The sequence below is a fragment of the Squalius cephalus genome (assembly GCF_949319135.1).
Source record: "Squalius cephalus genome assembly, chromosome: 24".
Classification (NCBI taxonomy): domain Eukaryota; kingdom Metazoa; phylum Chordata; class Actinopteri; order Cypriniformes; family Leuciscidae; genus Squalius; species Squalius cephalus.
Genome location: NC_137145.1, coordinates 3,919,871 through 3,936,831, shown reverse-complemented (window position 1 = coordinate 3,936,831; position 16,961 = coordinate 3,919,871). Strand labels below are relative to the sequence as shown.

Below are 16,961 nucleotides of genomic sequence, written 5' to 3'. Positions count from 1 at the left end.
TTAGTGAATTTATAAACTCATTTTCATATAAAGTGTAGCACCGTCCAGGCCATAATATTACAGACTTTATTGTCTATTGTCAGTGGATTTTTTTTTGAAGGGGACAGTCATGTCGCAGTGCTTGCGCATGCGCACACATCCTCGCCGAGTCGAACCGAAAGCGGCCGAAGAAAAACGATGGGAAACGGTCGGCAGCGCACTATTTGGCAGGAAGGTTTCCCGCGCAGCGCCAATTGTGTCCGGCGGCGGAGCACTATGTGGCAGCGGGGGAGGGGAGGGAAAGAGCTCGGCCGCATTCGGGGCCGCCTGCGCTCATCAAACGCTTCTCATTGAACACACAGTGAGGCAGAGCTGGAGTGGAAATATTCTTTATGCCGCAATATGCGTGAATTTCTATAATAAACCCGGGGTAAGCGAGCACCCATGCCATAAATGCCACATTTATGCATTGCACTTGAATAAAAGGCGAAATGCGACAAGATTGAGCTCAAATCTGCAGTGGAGGCAGTAAAGGGGTTTTGGGGGCGAGCTGTGGGGACGCTTCATCCAGACGGTTCTGTTGAAAATGCGTTTCTTGTGCTTCCTTTGTTTCTGCTGCGGGATTGTAAATAAGAGCTTGAGCCAAAATGGCGGCTGGAGCCGTTGAGCTGAGTCGAGCTATGAGCTATTGCACTGCGTTTAGTCGCACAAATAACACGGTTTTTATAATTCCTGGCTGTTTTCTGGCTTTATATCCCTCTCGGATGCTGTCGTAGCATTTAGAATAAGACATCTGGCTGCGTTTGTGAAGAATTGTTAGTGTTTAACGAGGATAGTTAGCGAAATAGAGTCAGTTAGCTAGATAGATTTGAATATTTTTAATGACAAATTGCGATTTTTATTAATAAAACGCGCGTTTATTGTTAATGTTGGACTTGTGTTGGTTGTTTAATGGCTGAATATTGTGTTTTTGTTATGTGATGATATCTTCAGACTGCCAGTTAGCTATTATCTGTAATACTTTTTCTTAAAAAAAAGGATTCTTTCTTTGATACACTTGCAAGTCCAGATGCAATATTATTCATGTGTGTGTATTTTTCCATTTTCACTATAACTACACAACTTGCAGTGCTGCTTGTCATCTTGCTTGTTAATGGCAGCACTGAAACCCAATCTGGCCAAGTGATCTCACTGCATTGTTGAAGGCTCTGGCCAGTTTGAAATGTAAGGTCTTGAATTCATTAGTCTCATCTGATGCTCAATGATCAGGTTGCATTGAGAAAGTCTGCTGAATTTCCATGAGGAACAATGACATGAATCATTCTGGGGGTTTGTTTGGAAGGGGGCGGCGGTTCATTTGTATTTCATGACAGTCTCCTGAAGAGTTTTGTAGGGCACCTCTGGAGGATTAATTGATCAATTAGGCTTGTAAAGAAGAGATTACAGCAGAGAAACAGGCACTGCGGTGGGTTTAAGTGCTGGAGAATGGGTGGGCTTGATTTAAGCCTTTAATTTGGGTTCTGATTTGCAATATTATTGTGGACCAACCACCTCAAAAAAAAAAAAAAAAAAAAAGCTAAACTTAATTATTCATATGTATATTTATTTAGTAAGTGTATGTGTGTAAAAGTATGGCTATGTACAACATCCAGATGGACAAGAACATATGTCATTTATAAAAGGCAACATCTCTGTGCATGTATGAGCGTTGTAAAACATTTTTTGAAAGTCTTGGTCTTGTCTCAGTCTCGACTGCATTTATACTTGGTCTTGTCTCGGTCTACTCATGATTTTATCTCAAGACCACAACTGCGAGGATATCACTTAATTGCTGGTGCATTGTCTGATTTATTTGTTAACATCATTTAAAACCGTACTGCTTAAAATGCAATCAACTTATTTCTAATGTGATTTATTTTGTTACTGTTGTGCCGGCTTCTAAATCAATGCAGGATTTACTCAGATTCATACAAATGCCCCCAAATTTAAGATATGATTGCCAAAAAGTACTTGTATGAGATCTTGTTATAACATATGATATTATTAAGCAATATCATAAGAGCAAGAGACCTGTTTTCACGGATATGAGCACGATTGCAAACGTGATATTGATTTTATACAAACGTTCAATAAACAAGAAGTTAATATTAAGTGACATACATTTAAGACACAATTTTAGACAAGTTTTTGATATTTCGGCAACGAAAATGGTTCCAAACGAATCCATAAAAGAACTGTTGTGCGTTTTCGACTGGTGTTTCGTTATTCAATGAATCGGCTGCTTTGAACAAATCGGTTGAATAAATGATACTCATTAAATGTTTTGTTTCATATTTAAAAGTAGGCCTATCATTTTGTTGTTCCATCATATTTCAGTATAATGTTATTTGTAAAACATTAATCTCTCAATATTATGTATGCAGGTGTAATTGTAACTTCTGTGTCACCTCTGCAACACAAATATTAATTTTATTGTTAGTGATTTGATTGGTAACAGCTCTATGTAGTGTCTTATTATTCTAGTTGTATTTATTGATAGTATTTCTCAGACAGTAGATATGGATCTTTTAGATGATTTTGAGGAGTGCTGATCCTGATCTTGGTCTTGATTCGGTCTCAGTCTCGGTTTATGTGGTGGTCTTGACTCTTCAACACTAGTACACACACACATTCATGCTTAGTCTACATTATATTTTTTGCCTTTTGTAAACAACCAATGTTCTTGTCCAGCTGGACATTGTACCATACTTGTCTAAAACTATCCTTTTCTTTTTCTATCCTTTCCCTGGTTTCACTTGGTCAATCCCATGTTATGAATACTGTTCAATAACATCATTTTTCTGCATCATTGAGCTGTAAATTCCCTCTCTTCAATTGCATTCAGCATTGTCTGAAGCTGCCATTATGGCCAACATTTGATACAGCTCAGTACTTTTGCCTCTACAGCTAAAATATATTAGATTCTGGTACGCTGGGAAATGCATACAGAATTGCTCCATCATCCATGTGCAGGTATTCAACACAGCACGACTGAGTTCAGTTAGAGCCAAGATTTGACATGCTGGAAATTCATTATCAGAAATGTATATTTTAACCATAAATAAAACTAATTTTCCACCTAGATAATCATTACTGTAATCTGACAGAATATATAGAGTATAAATTATGCATCGTGATGGTATTAGATGTGTTGCCTTTAATTGATGCTTATTTAAATTAAAAAAAATGTGCATTGCAGTAAATCAATGTAATACAACAAAAATACTGTGTTTGAGTAAGAATCTAATGAGAACTACCTTTGAAAATAATGAGAATTACAATAAATACTTCGATTTGGAAGTAAAATAAGCTTTATCTAACTCTAAAAAGAGTTTGTATGAGAGAAACATGAAGGATATTGTAAATATATTGAGGAAAGGCATTGCTCAGTTCAGGTGACAAAAACTTTGGCATCATCTCACCACCTTTATCTAAAAGTAACATGGCAACATGCTATGAAAAGGAGGACTGACCGTGAAGTGAATGTTTCTGTAGTCTACAGAAACATGCACTTCACGGTCAGTCCTCCTTTTCATGCTCATTATTTTCATTGGAGATACAGACTGTAAAATTGAAAATGCAAGCAGTATTATTATTTGAGTCCAGCTGTGTTGGAAAAGAGTATTTTCATGCATTAAAGCATGTTGCAGTTGGATTGCACTAGGTCATGTCCGTGTGCAATGGACTGTTGTATTAAACATGAGGTCTGGTTTTGATTTAGTTGGACGGTCTTGTAGAACGACGTCGTGTAAGGAAGCCCCGAGCTCCCTGTGCTTGTAGCGTACTCCTGTTGTGTTGTATAACAGCGTCTGCTTGGCTTCCTGAATAATGCAAGTCTCATGTCATGGCTGATCTGCTCTGCTTTCTTTGATATTTTCAGTGTCAGGGTGTCAGAAGCAGCTAAATGGGTGCATCGTTTAATGAATGCTAATTTACAAAGCGCAAACTTTTACGTGCGGTCGACATTTAAAGCAAGACACCTCAGATGAATAGGGTAAAACATTTAAGTAATAGATATCACCATGTTTACCCAGTTGATTGATTGCATTAAAAACTATAGAATCTAATTTAAAATATGCAGTAATTTGCATACATTTCCAGAACAGAAATCTGAACGTTGGATAAAGCCAGGTTCAAAATTCCAGGTTTTTGTTTCATTATGTTGAGATATTAGCGTTTAGTGGTGGGAATCTTTAGTCACCTCATGATCCGATTTCGACCATTGGTTAATTGTTTACAGGGTTTGTACGGGTGCTTGAAATCCTTGAAAATGCTTGAATTTTAATGAAAAGTGCTTAAATTTTGGATAAAATGCTTGAAATTGTATCTATTTCTTTCACAACAAATACCTATCTGACTGAATAGTTTGTTCATTAAATGGAGAAATAAAATGTAGCCCTTCAGATACAGAGCGATTTGCGCTACGCTGGCCAGAGCAAAAAGTAGGCAGAGTTTTCATTTTGATTTCTCAGATTTTGTACAAACCTTGTCTATATCAAGAATGTGTCCCAAAACCAAGGCCTGAAAAATATTTCTGTTCAAATCCTGTCTTCATTTTTTCAGCCCTTGAAATGACTTCAGTTTTACAGCCTGATAATCACTTATCTGGGAAGCAATATTTGCACATTAATATAATGAAAAGTATTATTCATAGGCATTATCTACTTAGTGATATATTTTGAAAAATAAAACTTGTGATTTGCTTAATTATCTGATCCTTCTGCTATTACGAAACACAATTTTGTCTGTTTTATAGCATTATCTCTTTTAATGTGATAAAAACACAATGTGACTGTTTATTGGTATGTCATTTACGGTGGTGTAAGGTGCTGGAAAAAGCTTTAAAATGGACCTTGAAAGTGCTTGAATTTGACCTTGGAAAAGGTGTACGAACCCTGTGTTTAGAAATAAACCGCTAGCCTACCTAATCCATTGGATGGCTTGAAGACATTAATACATTTTGAGTACGTAACTCAATGCGCCCGCTTCATTTTTATGTGCTGCTGAAGTAGAGATTTCTGGCTCACGGCTTTAAAGATGTATTGTAATTGAAATCTACAGATGCAAATAGATAAAGGGTAATAAAATAAACACTTTTGTGTATTTGGGATGTGATCTCAAACTTGACCAGTGCATGAAAAAACAAGGTTTTTGCCTGTATTGTTTTATACATAATCACATTTGACCCCATTTACCATGCTTTTTCTTATGTTTTAGGATTTGAGTATTGAGTGTTAGGAAAGTCTAGTTCGCTAGTTCACTTGCTTTGGTCCGGACCAAATACAATGTTAATTTTTTGTTTTGTTTGGTGTGGTTCGCTTTCACACTGGCCTTTTTGCAAGTGAACCAAAATTTTTAAACAAAACCACATGTGTGCTGCTAAGGTCATCCATTCATTGGACAGAAATTCGAACTGTACCTGAGTTGGTTTGGAGCCGGACCGAGACCACCTCTTCAGCTGGGTCTCGATACGGTTGTCTGGTCCGCACCCGAGAGCGATTGCTGTATTCACACCTGCCCAAAAGATCCGCACCAAGGGTGGAAATGAAGTTGAGTTCGATTCATTCGAACAAAACAAGACAGGTGTGAATTAGGGCTTGCACAGACTAGTCGAGTAGTCTAGAGATCGACTACTTCAACCACTAGTCGGCGCTGTCGGAAACAATCGACTACTCGAGCGTGCAATGTGCATTATGAATTCAAAATGGCGAACGTCACCAACAGAAACAGCTCAAAGTCTACTTTTTTATTTTATTTTATTATTTGTTTTGCAAAACATACAGAGATGACATGTTTATGACAGAACTTTGCATACAATATACAAAATGTTAACAATATGTTCAATGTCATCAGAATACTAATGAGAAAAGAACAATGAGCTGAAAACTAAAATAAATAAATAAATAAAAGATAGTGAAAACTTTTTCATAATTAACTCGCATTTTAGCCTGGTTAAAACCAGACCATTCTCAGTAGTAACTGAGTTATGGTCTGGCAAAGCTCCATAGACAAATCATTTCCAAAGGGGCGTCACCAACGGACGTCGCTCAATCAGAGCGATCGTCATCGTGTAAAGCCATATGCTGTGTCCCAATTCGCCTAAGTTACACTAGGCCATAAAAGTATGTACTCTTTTTGTGAAGAAAAGGTATTTACTTTTGAATGTGTAGCAAAAAAGTAGGCAAGCTTTGGGACATACTACTTCGTCATCTTTATCGGATGGATCTGTCGCGTGCATCCTGTCACTTAAACTGCCCTGTCAATCATCGTGTCACAGTTAAAATCCTCTATTAAATCTAATTTAATTTCCTACCGTTTCGGAGAGAAATGTAGTAGCACGTTCATCTGCCAGTGGGTCTTTCATGGAGACTGTCCTCATGTGTTTGCAATTTGAATATAATAATGCATTTAAAAGTTGAACGGACTTCGCTCAAATGCCTCTGGGCGCAATTGGATAGACCTAAAACCAATCAGAGCGATCGTCATTGTGTAAAGCCCGCCTCAACGTTTCTGATTGGTGCCGTGATTTCCAGGCCATGGAAATGGGTTTGAATGAGCTCTTTGCCAGACTACTTCTCGAGCAAATCTGAATTTGCTGGAAGTTGTCTGGGTTTTCCCAGGCTACTCGCATTTATGACTGACCGACTTTCTTCTGTGAAACTCAAAAGTAGATATTGTGAAGAATGCTGGTAACTAAACTGTTCCGTTCCCATTGACTTGCATTGTATGTAATATAATGGAAGTCAATGGGAAGCGAAACTGTTTGGTTACCAGCATTCTTCACAAAGACGAATCACATGCAATCGGACTCTTGTGGCTCATTAACGTGAAGGTTCTTCGCTTCGATTCATCGGCGAGTGGGAAGTTAAAATGTGACCGTTTACATTCCCTGAGTGATTTCTAAACGTTTAAGCTGATGTTCTTTTATTTATTTATTTTTTAGGTTGCTTGAAGCCCTTCCAAAGGAGGTCTGGATCAGTACCCATCTGCGCGGGCCCTGAGTGGCCTGGCACGACCCGTCCTGCCCACTCAATATTGAGCACCAAACATTCCTGAGACTCAGACGGGCATCGGGGGAACCATATTACATGCCAGCGGCTTTTGTTTTTTTTGACTGCCCCCTTTAGGTTTATCCCCCCCCCTTCCCTTTCCCTTTCCCCTGATACTCTTTCATTCATCCGAAAGAGTGAGGATATTTTCACCCTAGTGTGGCAGCCGGGCTGCTCCCCCACACACCGATGAATGAAGACCCCATTCGGGAAGAACGCGGCCCAGAGATCCAGAGCTGATGCAGGTTAGAGAACGCCTTTGATTGGATGCTTGATTTTGGATGACCATCTTGAAGATCATCGTCTGAAATCTGTGTTTAATCTGAACTGTGTTTGCTGTCTCTGTGATCGAAGGGCATCCTGGTGTCTCTGCAAATATGATGAAGAAAAAGAATTCTCATAAGTAAGTGTTATTTGATTGTGTTTTAGGGCATATATTACATTATATTATCAGCATTTTTACAAGTCTACACTCATACTGATCAAATTAATGATTATAATCAGAGTTAAATATTGGGTGAAAGATAATTGTTTTATTTGTTTGTGTTGTAGGGCTTAATGTCTGTATATTAATGATATTATATTAATTATTTTAAAATACTACACAAATACTGATCATAATAAATATTTATGAATTTAATTATTATCAGAGTTAAATATTAGGTTAAGAATATTTTTTTTTTTCTTGTGTTTTAAGGCTGAATATGTGATTATTCATTGATTATTTTTTGTTAATTTTACACCTATTGATCATTATAAATATAACAATGAATTTAATAGTTAAATTTTTCAGATTTATTTTTGGTGCTTAATCTGTGAATTTATTATATATTTTTATATTATTAATATATTTTTTAAATAAGCTCATTGATCATAGAAAATATAACATTTATTAATTTAATATTTATCATTATCAGAGGTAAATATTAGGTAAAGTGTGTTTTTTTTATTTGCTTGTGTTTCATTTGCTTGAGTATGAATTTTAATTATATTTATATTCATATTTTCTTTTTAAATTTTTTTTAGCTCAGTGGTCATATTAAATAAAACATTTATGAATTTTATAATCATCATTACCAGAGTTAAATATTCAGTGAAGCATATTTTTTTATATTCTTGTGTTTTAGGGCTGAATTTATTATTATAATAATAAAAAAAAAAATTAGGTTTAGTATTATATTAATCATAATAAATTAACAATGATGAATTTAATGATCATCATTACCAGAGTTAAATATTAGGTGAAGCGTAAAATGATTTACTGAAGATTAAAGCGTAAGTGTGCATTTATTTATTTTAGTTGGATTTATGGATTTTAGATGTTAAAATACTTTCTCCGTGTTTGAGATGGAATCTGTTCGACTATCCACCCAATATCTTACGGATGCGGTGTTTTTGCTGTCGTCTTTCTGTGTTGATGTTGATGTTGTTGAAATGACTCGCTTCACCTTTAAACTAGTTCAACATAATACATTTTAAAATGTCAAATGTGTCATTAAACGGATGGAAATGCTGATATCTGATGATTCACAGGAAACACAAAAGCAGCGTAGGGCCCACCAAAGCCGTGGCTCAGCCCAGACGTAACATCGTGGGCTGTCGTATCCAGCACATCTGGAAGGAGGGCAGCGGCGCGGCGTCGCAGTGGAAAGGGACCGTGTTAGACCAGGTGCCCGTCAACCCCTCGCTCTACCTGATTAAATATGACGGCTTTGACTGCGTCTACGGCCTGGAGCTGCATAAAGACGAGAGGGTGCAAGGACTCGAGGTTCTGCCAGACAGACTAGGTACGTCTGTTAGATTTCATTTTTATTGGCAGCGAACGGTAACACTTTACAACAAGGTTCATTAGTTAATGTATTAAATATCATGAACTAACAATGAGCAAAACATGTGTTACAGTATTTATTCATCTTTGTTAATGTTAGTTATTAAAAATACAGCTGTTCATTGTTTGTTCATGTTAGTTCACACAGTGCATTAACTAATGTTAACATTAAAGGACAATTCCGGTATTTAACACTTTGAGTCTATTTTGTTGTTTGTTTTGGATGAACAAGAGTGGTGGACACAGAAATTTTGACAATGGTTCCAGTCTCGACTTTTTGACTATTTTAGAATTGCCCATGACCGCTTTAGAATGGGAGTCTATGGCCATGCACAAACATGCCCTTAAAACAACCCTTAACGTTCGTTTTCAAAACTGTGCAACTCACCGAGTGGTTAGTGGTGTTCGTTGATGATTAAAAACAAATATATCAGTGCAATGTATGATTTCAATCCGTTTATTTTTCTATAGTGGAACTATTTTTTCAGATATCTCACAACCGCGTATAAACTCCCGCTCTTCCGCAACTTCCGCTGCTCTGCTCACGCTAGCTTTCTGAGCTCTATGCTTCTGAGAGACAACCGAGCGAAAAGACTACAACCAAATGTAAACAGACCCCTTTCCGTTTCCGGTAACGCAGTAATATCAACGAGCAATGAGTCCTCCAACGGAAATCAATGGGATTTTACAAAATGGCAAATAAAACACGACAGAAACTGTATTTCGCTACGCTACTTGTTTTTAATCATCAACGAACACCACTAACCACTCGGTGAGTTGCACAGTTTTGAAAACGAACGTTAAGGGTTGTTTTAAGGGCATGTTTGTGCATGGCCATAGACTCCCATTCTAAAGCGGTCATGGGCAATTCTAAAATAGTCAAAAAGTCGAGACTGGAACCATTGTCAAAATTTCTTTGTCCACCAATCTTGTTCATCCAAAACAAACTACAAAATAGACTCAAAGTGTTAAATACCGGAATTGTCCTTTAACGACTTTTTATTTTAAAGGGTTAGTTCACCCAAAAATGAACATTCTGTCAGTAATTACTCACCCTCATGTTGTTTCAACCCCGTAAGACTTCGATTCAGCTAGTAGATCTACATGTGTCATTATGAAGCTCAAGTCAGTTCAAGTTTGGTTTCATCCAACGGTATAAGTGCAAAACGATAATAAAACACAATGTATAGTATTATAAATGTATATTAAAGGGTTAGTTCATCTAAAAATGTAATTTCTGTCAGTAATTACTCTCCCTCATGTTGTTCCAACCCCGTAAGTCTTTCGTTCATCTTCGGAACACAAATTAAGATATTTTTGATTAAATCTGAGAGCTGTCTCACTCCTTCATAGGCTTCTGTGTTATTGAAACTTGCCGGCCCAGAAAGTTAGTAAAGACAATGTTTAAAATAGTCCAAGTGACTACAGTGGCTCAACCTTAAGTCTATCAAGCGACGAGAATACTTTTTGTGCGCAAAACAACAACAACAAAAATAACGACTTTATTCAACTATTCATTTTCTTAATGAGTTTACGTAGTGTGTAACAGCGCAGCGCTTCTGGGTTGTACGTCAAAACGGAGACTCACTATTGGCTGACGCTGGTCATGTGTGTGATGCTGGCCGATAGTGAGCCTCCGTTCTGACGCACAACCCAGAAGCGCTGCGCTGTTACACACTACGTTAACTCACTCAGACTAACACACAGAAGAAAATGAAGAGTTGAATAAAGTCGTTATTTTTGTTATTTTTTGCGCACAAAAGTGTATTCTCGTCGCATGATAAACTTAAGGTTGAGCCACTGTACTTAAATGTCTTTACTAACTTTTCTGGGCCGGCAAGTTTCAATTACCTAGAAGCCTATGGAGGAGTGAGACAGCTCTCAGATTTCATCAAAAATATCTTAATTTGTGTTCTGAAGATGAACGAAAGTCTTACCGGGAACAACTTGAGGGAGAGTAATTACTGACAGAATTTTCATTTTTGGGTGAACTAACTCTTTAATAATGTATTAGTAAATGTTGAAATTAATATTAACTAAGATTAATAAATGCTGAAGTAGTATTGTTCATTCTTAGTTCATGTTAACTAAGGTAGTGAACTAATGTTAACTAATGAACCTTATTGTAAAGTGTTACCCACCAGACATAGACAGAAAAAAGTTAAACTGTTAAAGTTAAAATAATTATTATATATATAATTTTTTTTTTTTATGCTGTACTCATGCTGAATATGTGAATGTGAATTTATTATTATATTAATATTTTTTAAATGTTGCACTCATATTGATCATAATAAATATTCTTCTCAATCACAAAATATCCATCACCTAATATTTAATGCTGGTTCACCATCAAACAAACTCTCATTGAAATATGTTCTGGTGTTTAATTCAGTTATGATGATCAATACACAATGCTGGATTCTCTCCAACATGAGCACTAAAACTCAATATGTCTTCAGTATCTCTGACATCGGATGACTTTTGAATATGGATTTTACAACATGGCTTACTTTCCTGCACGGTTATAAACGTGTGCCTTGCTTTTTGAGTGAATTATTGTTTTCCCAGATTTACTGCCGTGGATGATGTTTCGATCCTGCCACTCATCGTGTGTCTTGCTTTCTCGCACATCTTTCAGCCTCGACGCGCATCAGTGACGCCCACCTGGCCGACACCATGATCGGCAAAGCTGTGGAGCACATGTTCGAGACGGAGGACGGCACTAAGAACGAGTGGAGGGGAATGGTTCTGGCCCGGGCGCCCATCATGAACACGTGGTTTTACATCACGTATGAGAAAGACCCTGTGCTCTACATGTATCAGCTGCTCGATGACTATAAAGACGGAGATCTGAGGATCATGCCAGACTCTAGTAAGTGTTTTTTCAGTGCTGGTGATGATCTAAATTGAGTGTCTTTAAATGGTAACTGGTCTTTAAATTTGACTATTTGAAATCTCTAAATGAACTGTTAATAGCAGTGATAGACCAATATGGGTTTTTCAGTGGATGATGGCAATATAGATACTTTAAAGGACAAGTTCGGTATTTTACACTTAAAGCCCTGTTTACAGATCGTTTCTGATGAAATAGAACGGTTAAGATTACATTTTGGACAAATGCTGCTGTCCCGAGAATTTTAGGTTTCTTTCGCTTTCCCAAACACCAGTAGACTGGGTGTATAGGTGCACTCGAACACTCCTTCCTAAAACACATTAAACTTTCGTTTACAAAGACGTGAAACTCACCGAGTGGTCAGGGGTGTTCACTGATATGCTCACACAAAAATCGCTGCAAAAGATGCTTTCCAACAGGTTTTATCGTAGTTTTTGTCTCCTCCATTGACTTGCATTGGATGTGCTGTGAGGTACGGTATTACTCCGCGCCGGAAACTGAAATGGGGTTCAGGGGTAGTTTTCTTCTTCTTCTTCGTGTTTTTTTTTTTTTTTTTTTTTTTTACGGTGGATCGCAAACAATGAAATGCCAGTGGTTTGCTTGCAAAGGTGCATTATCGCCACCAACTGGGCTGGGGTGTCTATTATTCAAGCTCTCAACGGAAGAAGTTCGGATGTGAGGCGTTTGGAAAAATAGGTCCACAGTTTTACAACGAATGGTAAAACACCTGTTGGAAAGCATATTTTGCAGCGATTTTTGTGTGAGCATATCAGTGAACACCCCTGACCACTCGGTGAGTTTCACGTCTTTGTAAACGAAAGTTTAATGTGTTTTAGGAAGGAGTGTTCGAGTGCACCTATACACCCAGTCTACTGGTGTTTGGGAAAGCGAAAGAAACCTAAAATTCTCGGGACAGCAGCATTTGTCCAAAATGTAATCTTAACCGTTCTATTTCATCAGAAACGATCTGTAAACAGGGCTTTAAGTGTAAAATACCGAACTTGTCCTTTAAGAGTTGCTCATGTCTGATAAAATGCTGTCATATACATCCAAAGTTACTAGTAGCTACTTAGCATTTTTACTGGCCACAATTTTGACATCGATACCATGGGAAAAAAAATATTTTTAATATTATCTCATAATTTGGCAGCAGGAATATTAGGCTGCTGTCACTTTAAGACCTGACGCACGGATCCATTATACTGTTACACATGTGTTTTATTTCTCACCTGTTTACATTCAGTTAAAACATAACTGACTGTGTTTATGTGAATACTTGCCAAGACCGGCACTTTGACATTATTTCGTGTGTATTTGACTGTTTAAGTAGCCTGGAAATCCAGACCTAAATCTAAAAGATTAATGGTCTGGCGTCGACTAATGAAACTCGGCCAGCTCGAGGGGCGGCACCAAGCATGCATTTGAAATCTCACTGCACGCAATTGGATAACACTACGACCAATCACAACTATAAGCCCCATACGCTTAGCTACCAGCGGAGCTAACTGGTAGATTAGACTCTTGCCGGATTGCAAAACAGCAAAAACGCCCTTATTGCAAAGGAACGATTCGAGCGGCGTCTTCTGTTCCTCTTTTAGATAAAAAGCCAAGTCTAACTCGTTCATTGTAGCGGCCAAAGCCGTTTCAAACAACTGGTGTTCATCCATAGCCATCTAGCAATGTTTACTAATGACTTGGACGTCACAGCGCTGTCGTCATCTCGCCTCTGGCCCGCCTATATCAGATAACCCGATGTGATTGGTGCAGCTCAGATCGAGGGGCATATTTAATGAGCATCATTACTCGACGCCAGAGTAACTCGCTGAGCAAATTCAACTTGTGCTCTCGCGAGAACTCTGGATTACCAGGGTAATGCAGGGGTATAAAGGTCGAATAATTTTATTATTGCATTTACCCCTCCAAGACCGGCATTTTGACATTATTTTGTGTGTGTTTGACTGTTTAAGCACAATAAGCCGTGAAAAAGCACTCAATTTAGCACTGAGAGGCGGCTTTATGTGAACGCACTTTGGGTGTGAGCACAAAATCTGCGGGAATGAGTAAAATTATGCGCAATCCTTCACTGAAATTCAGGCCCTGAAACACAACAATTTTCAACCGGAGCAACAACAAAAAACGAGTGAGTGAGGAGAGGCGGGTTTGTGTGTTACTCGCTGTCGGAGAGATGAGAGAGAGAGAGAAAGAGCAGCTGGTATCTTGTATCTATTCTGCGGAAATGAGTGTTGGAAGCGGTTCAGACATTTCAGTATTGAAATGTATAAAAATTTCCATGTTTGACAACACTACATTGTACTTGGCTTATTGTTTCAAATGCCTTTTTGAAAGACTACAATTGAAAAATGTAAATATTATATATAAAATTCAACCTGCCAAAGTGGCTAGTAGGAGTGACTGCGTTACACGCCACTGCTGAAGTGTGTGTGTGTGTAGATGGATAGATAGATAGATAGATAGATAGATAGATAGATGGATGGATAGATAGATAGATAGATAGATAGATAGATAGATAGATAGATAGATAGATAGATAGATAGATAGATAGATAGATAGATAGATAGATAGATAGATAGATAGATAGATAGATGGGCAGATAGATAGATAGATGGGCAGATAGATAGATAGATGGGCAGATAGATAGATAGATAGATAGGCAGATAGATAGATAGATAGATAGATAGATAGATAGATAGATAGATAGATAGATGGGCAGATAGATAGATAGATAGATGGGCAGATAGATAGATAGATAGATAGATGGGCAGATAGATAGATAGATAGATAGATGGGCAGATAGATAGATAGATAGATAGATAGATAGATAGATGGGCAGATAGATAGATAGATAGATAGATAGATAGATAGATAGATAGATAGATAGATAGATAGATAGATTAATAACCAAGGATGTGGATCTATCTATCTATATCTATATATATATATTCGCCGTTTCAATAGATAAAATATCTTACAATTGAATGCCAAAATGTATTCTAATTGCGGTTTCTTTTCATTTTTAGTAGTTAAATGGTGCACCATATTTGAGCCGTTTTTATCATTTTAAAGAGTCGTTTATATCTATATTTAATAATTCTTCTCATGCGTTGCAGACGACTCGCCCCCTGCGGAGCGTGAGCCCGGAGAGGTCGTGGACAGCCTCGTGGGGAAGCAGGTGGAATACGCCAAAGAGGACGGCTCTAAACGAACTGGCATGGTTATTCATCAGGTGGAAGCCAAGCCCTCCGTCTACTTCATCAAGTTTGATGACGACTTTCACATTTACGTCTATGACCTGGTGAAAACATCGTAGGCAGCGAAACGCCCCAGAGGAGGAGAGGGGGGGGTGGAGTTTCACGTTAACCATGTGATTCACACAAACGTTTTTGCCAAAAGATCTTTCAAAACATTTCTTGTAACATCTTCTGGAAATGGAATGGTGGATTACCACTAGTCAAGTGTCTCTTATTGTTGTAGGATGAACGGACATCACATCCCCCGACATACACGTAGCTTCATATTTCAGAGGTTCGTCTCGAGCATTTCCCATTCCTGTCGTTATTAGGAAGACGCGACGTCATGTTCGTCTGGCCGTTAGAGTAACAACGTTCTGGGCTGCATCGGACGTTAAAGCGTTCATCTGTTGGACTGTTACAGCTCCGAAATTCAAGCTATCCTGGGAGATAAGTCACAACAAAAGTTGGAAAATGCACGAGGTGTTTATCATTTCAGACGTGAGAAACACAGGGGCCCATGAAGGATGTGGAGCGCAAAAAAGTGTGCATAAAAGTGCCAGGAGGTGGAGGGCCGGGGGTCGGCGGTAGAAAGTGCCCTGGGAAAAATTCCCGTTTTGTCTGTAAACAAGATATCCCGCTGTCCTTGATATCTTCGCAGTTTTAACCCTCCGTCTTCTCGCTCACACACTCACCCTCGCACACGAGCTCTGCTGTCATTTGTGTGAAATGAAACACCATGTCTTGTTTTTTTATGTATTTTGTTTCCTACTTTTTATCTTATATATATACGTATATATATAAACGTTTATCATCACCTCGAGTAAATTCTAATGCAGCTTTTATTATCTCAAGCACTAAATTTAGAGGAAATCAGAGACTTGTTGTTCTCCCCTGTTTTGTTTTCAGTGAATTACCACTTCTTTTTTTTTGTGGGGGGGGGATGTAATGAAACATTAATATGAACGTTTATTTCACTTTTGGGCTTCATTAAACGTAAAAAAAAGAAGAAAAGCCCACTTATCATCTATCAGATTGCATAGTGTGGACATTTTCTCTTGGGTGTTATCATTGTTACGGTGTGGATAAATGGGTTTGTGTTCTAGCACACGATTTTGTCTCTTTAGCGCTAAGAATCGTACGGTTACCCAATGCCCCGAAGTATTTAGTGATGTTACAAAAACGTATCGCACAAAGTATTTAATCCCATGCCAGTTAGAAAAATGCTGATGCAATAATTAAGAAAGTATTCAGGAAATTTTTTGCAAACCATGCACCCTGTGACACTTGCGTTATTTTTCTTTAATCGCTTTGCCTCTTTGCGAACCTAAAACGTTTGTGCCTCTAAAGACTGTCTTGGTTCCAGTATCGTTTTTTTGTTTTTTTACATGTGTGTTTTGTCTGGAGGTTTGTGTGTTCCCATTAGACTTGTATGTATTGACTCGAAGGCCCCCTCCGAGGAATGTTACTATGTTTGAAGAAGCCCTCAGCTACATGTGTTCTGCATTATTTCAGCATTTTGTGCTGCTGCGTTTCTTCTTTCAGTTACAGCGTTCCTGTTTCAACACTTCACACACGGCCGCTCCAGACACATCAAGCTTTTCTCTTGTCCTCAAGCGGACGGGTTGCAGAGATCCGCTGTTCTGCGTTTGATGTGCAACACTAGAAGGGTGACACCAAGAAATGCACAGGTCATATTTCACTCTGAAATCAAATGAAACAAAAAAAATTGCTTTTATTTTCATGACTTTTAAGCACATTGAAATTCTCTTTCTCTAATGTGAAAAATCCTTTACTGTAATACATTAATACTGTAATAATCCTGTCCAGGCACACTGATTCTTTATCAGCTAAATCTTTATCATGAAGTATGAATGCTTTAAATCATTATTTTGAGGTTGAGTTTAAATGTGCTAATTGTC

At 38.0% G+C, this 16,961-nt stretch overlaps 1 protein-coding gene across 1 annotated transcript; it reads left to right on the top strand.

The window, feature by feature from the left end:
- The first annotated feature begins 253 nt into the window (after window positions 1-253).
- spina (spindlin a) lies at window positions 254-16,604 on the top strand. The gene is made up of 6 exons (XM_079861230.1): window positions 254-409; window positions 6,962-7,312; window positions 7,422-7,470; window positions 8,601-8,854; window positions 11,537-11,770; window positions 14,920-16,604. The coding sequence occupies exons 2-6, from the start codon at window positions 7,261-7,263 to the stop codon at window positions 15,117-15,119; spliced, it is 789 nt and encodes a 262-aa protein (XP_079717356.1). The 5' UTR covers window positions 254-409; window positions 6,962-7,260; the 3' UTR covers window positions 15,120-16,604.
- The last annotated feature ends 357 nt before the right edge of the window (window positions 16,605-16,961 follow it).

Coding starts and splice junctions, on each gene's coding strand:
- spina (XM_079861230.1), top strand. CDS start 7,261: ATGAAGACCCCATTCGGGAAGAACGCGGCCCAGAGATCCAGAGCTGAT. Junction 7,313..7,421: donor GAGATCCAGAGCTGATGCAG/GTTAGAGAACGC, acceptor CTGTGATCGAAG/GGCATCCTGGTGTCTCTGCA. Junction 11,771..14,919: donor GAGGATCATGCCAGACTCTA/GTAAGTGTTTTT, acceptor CATGCGTTGCAG/ACGACTCGCCCCCTGCGGAG.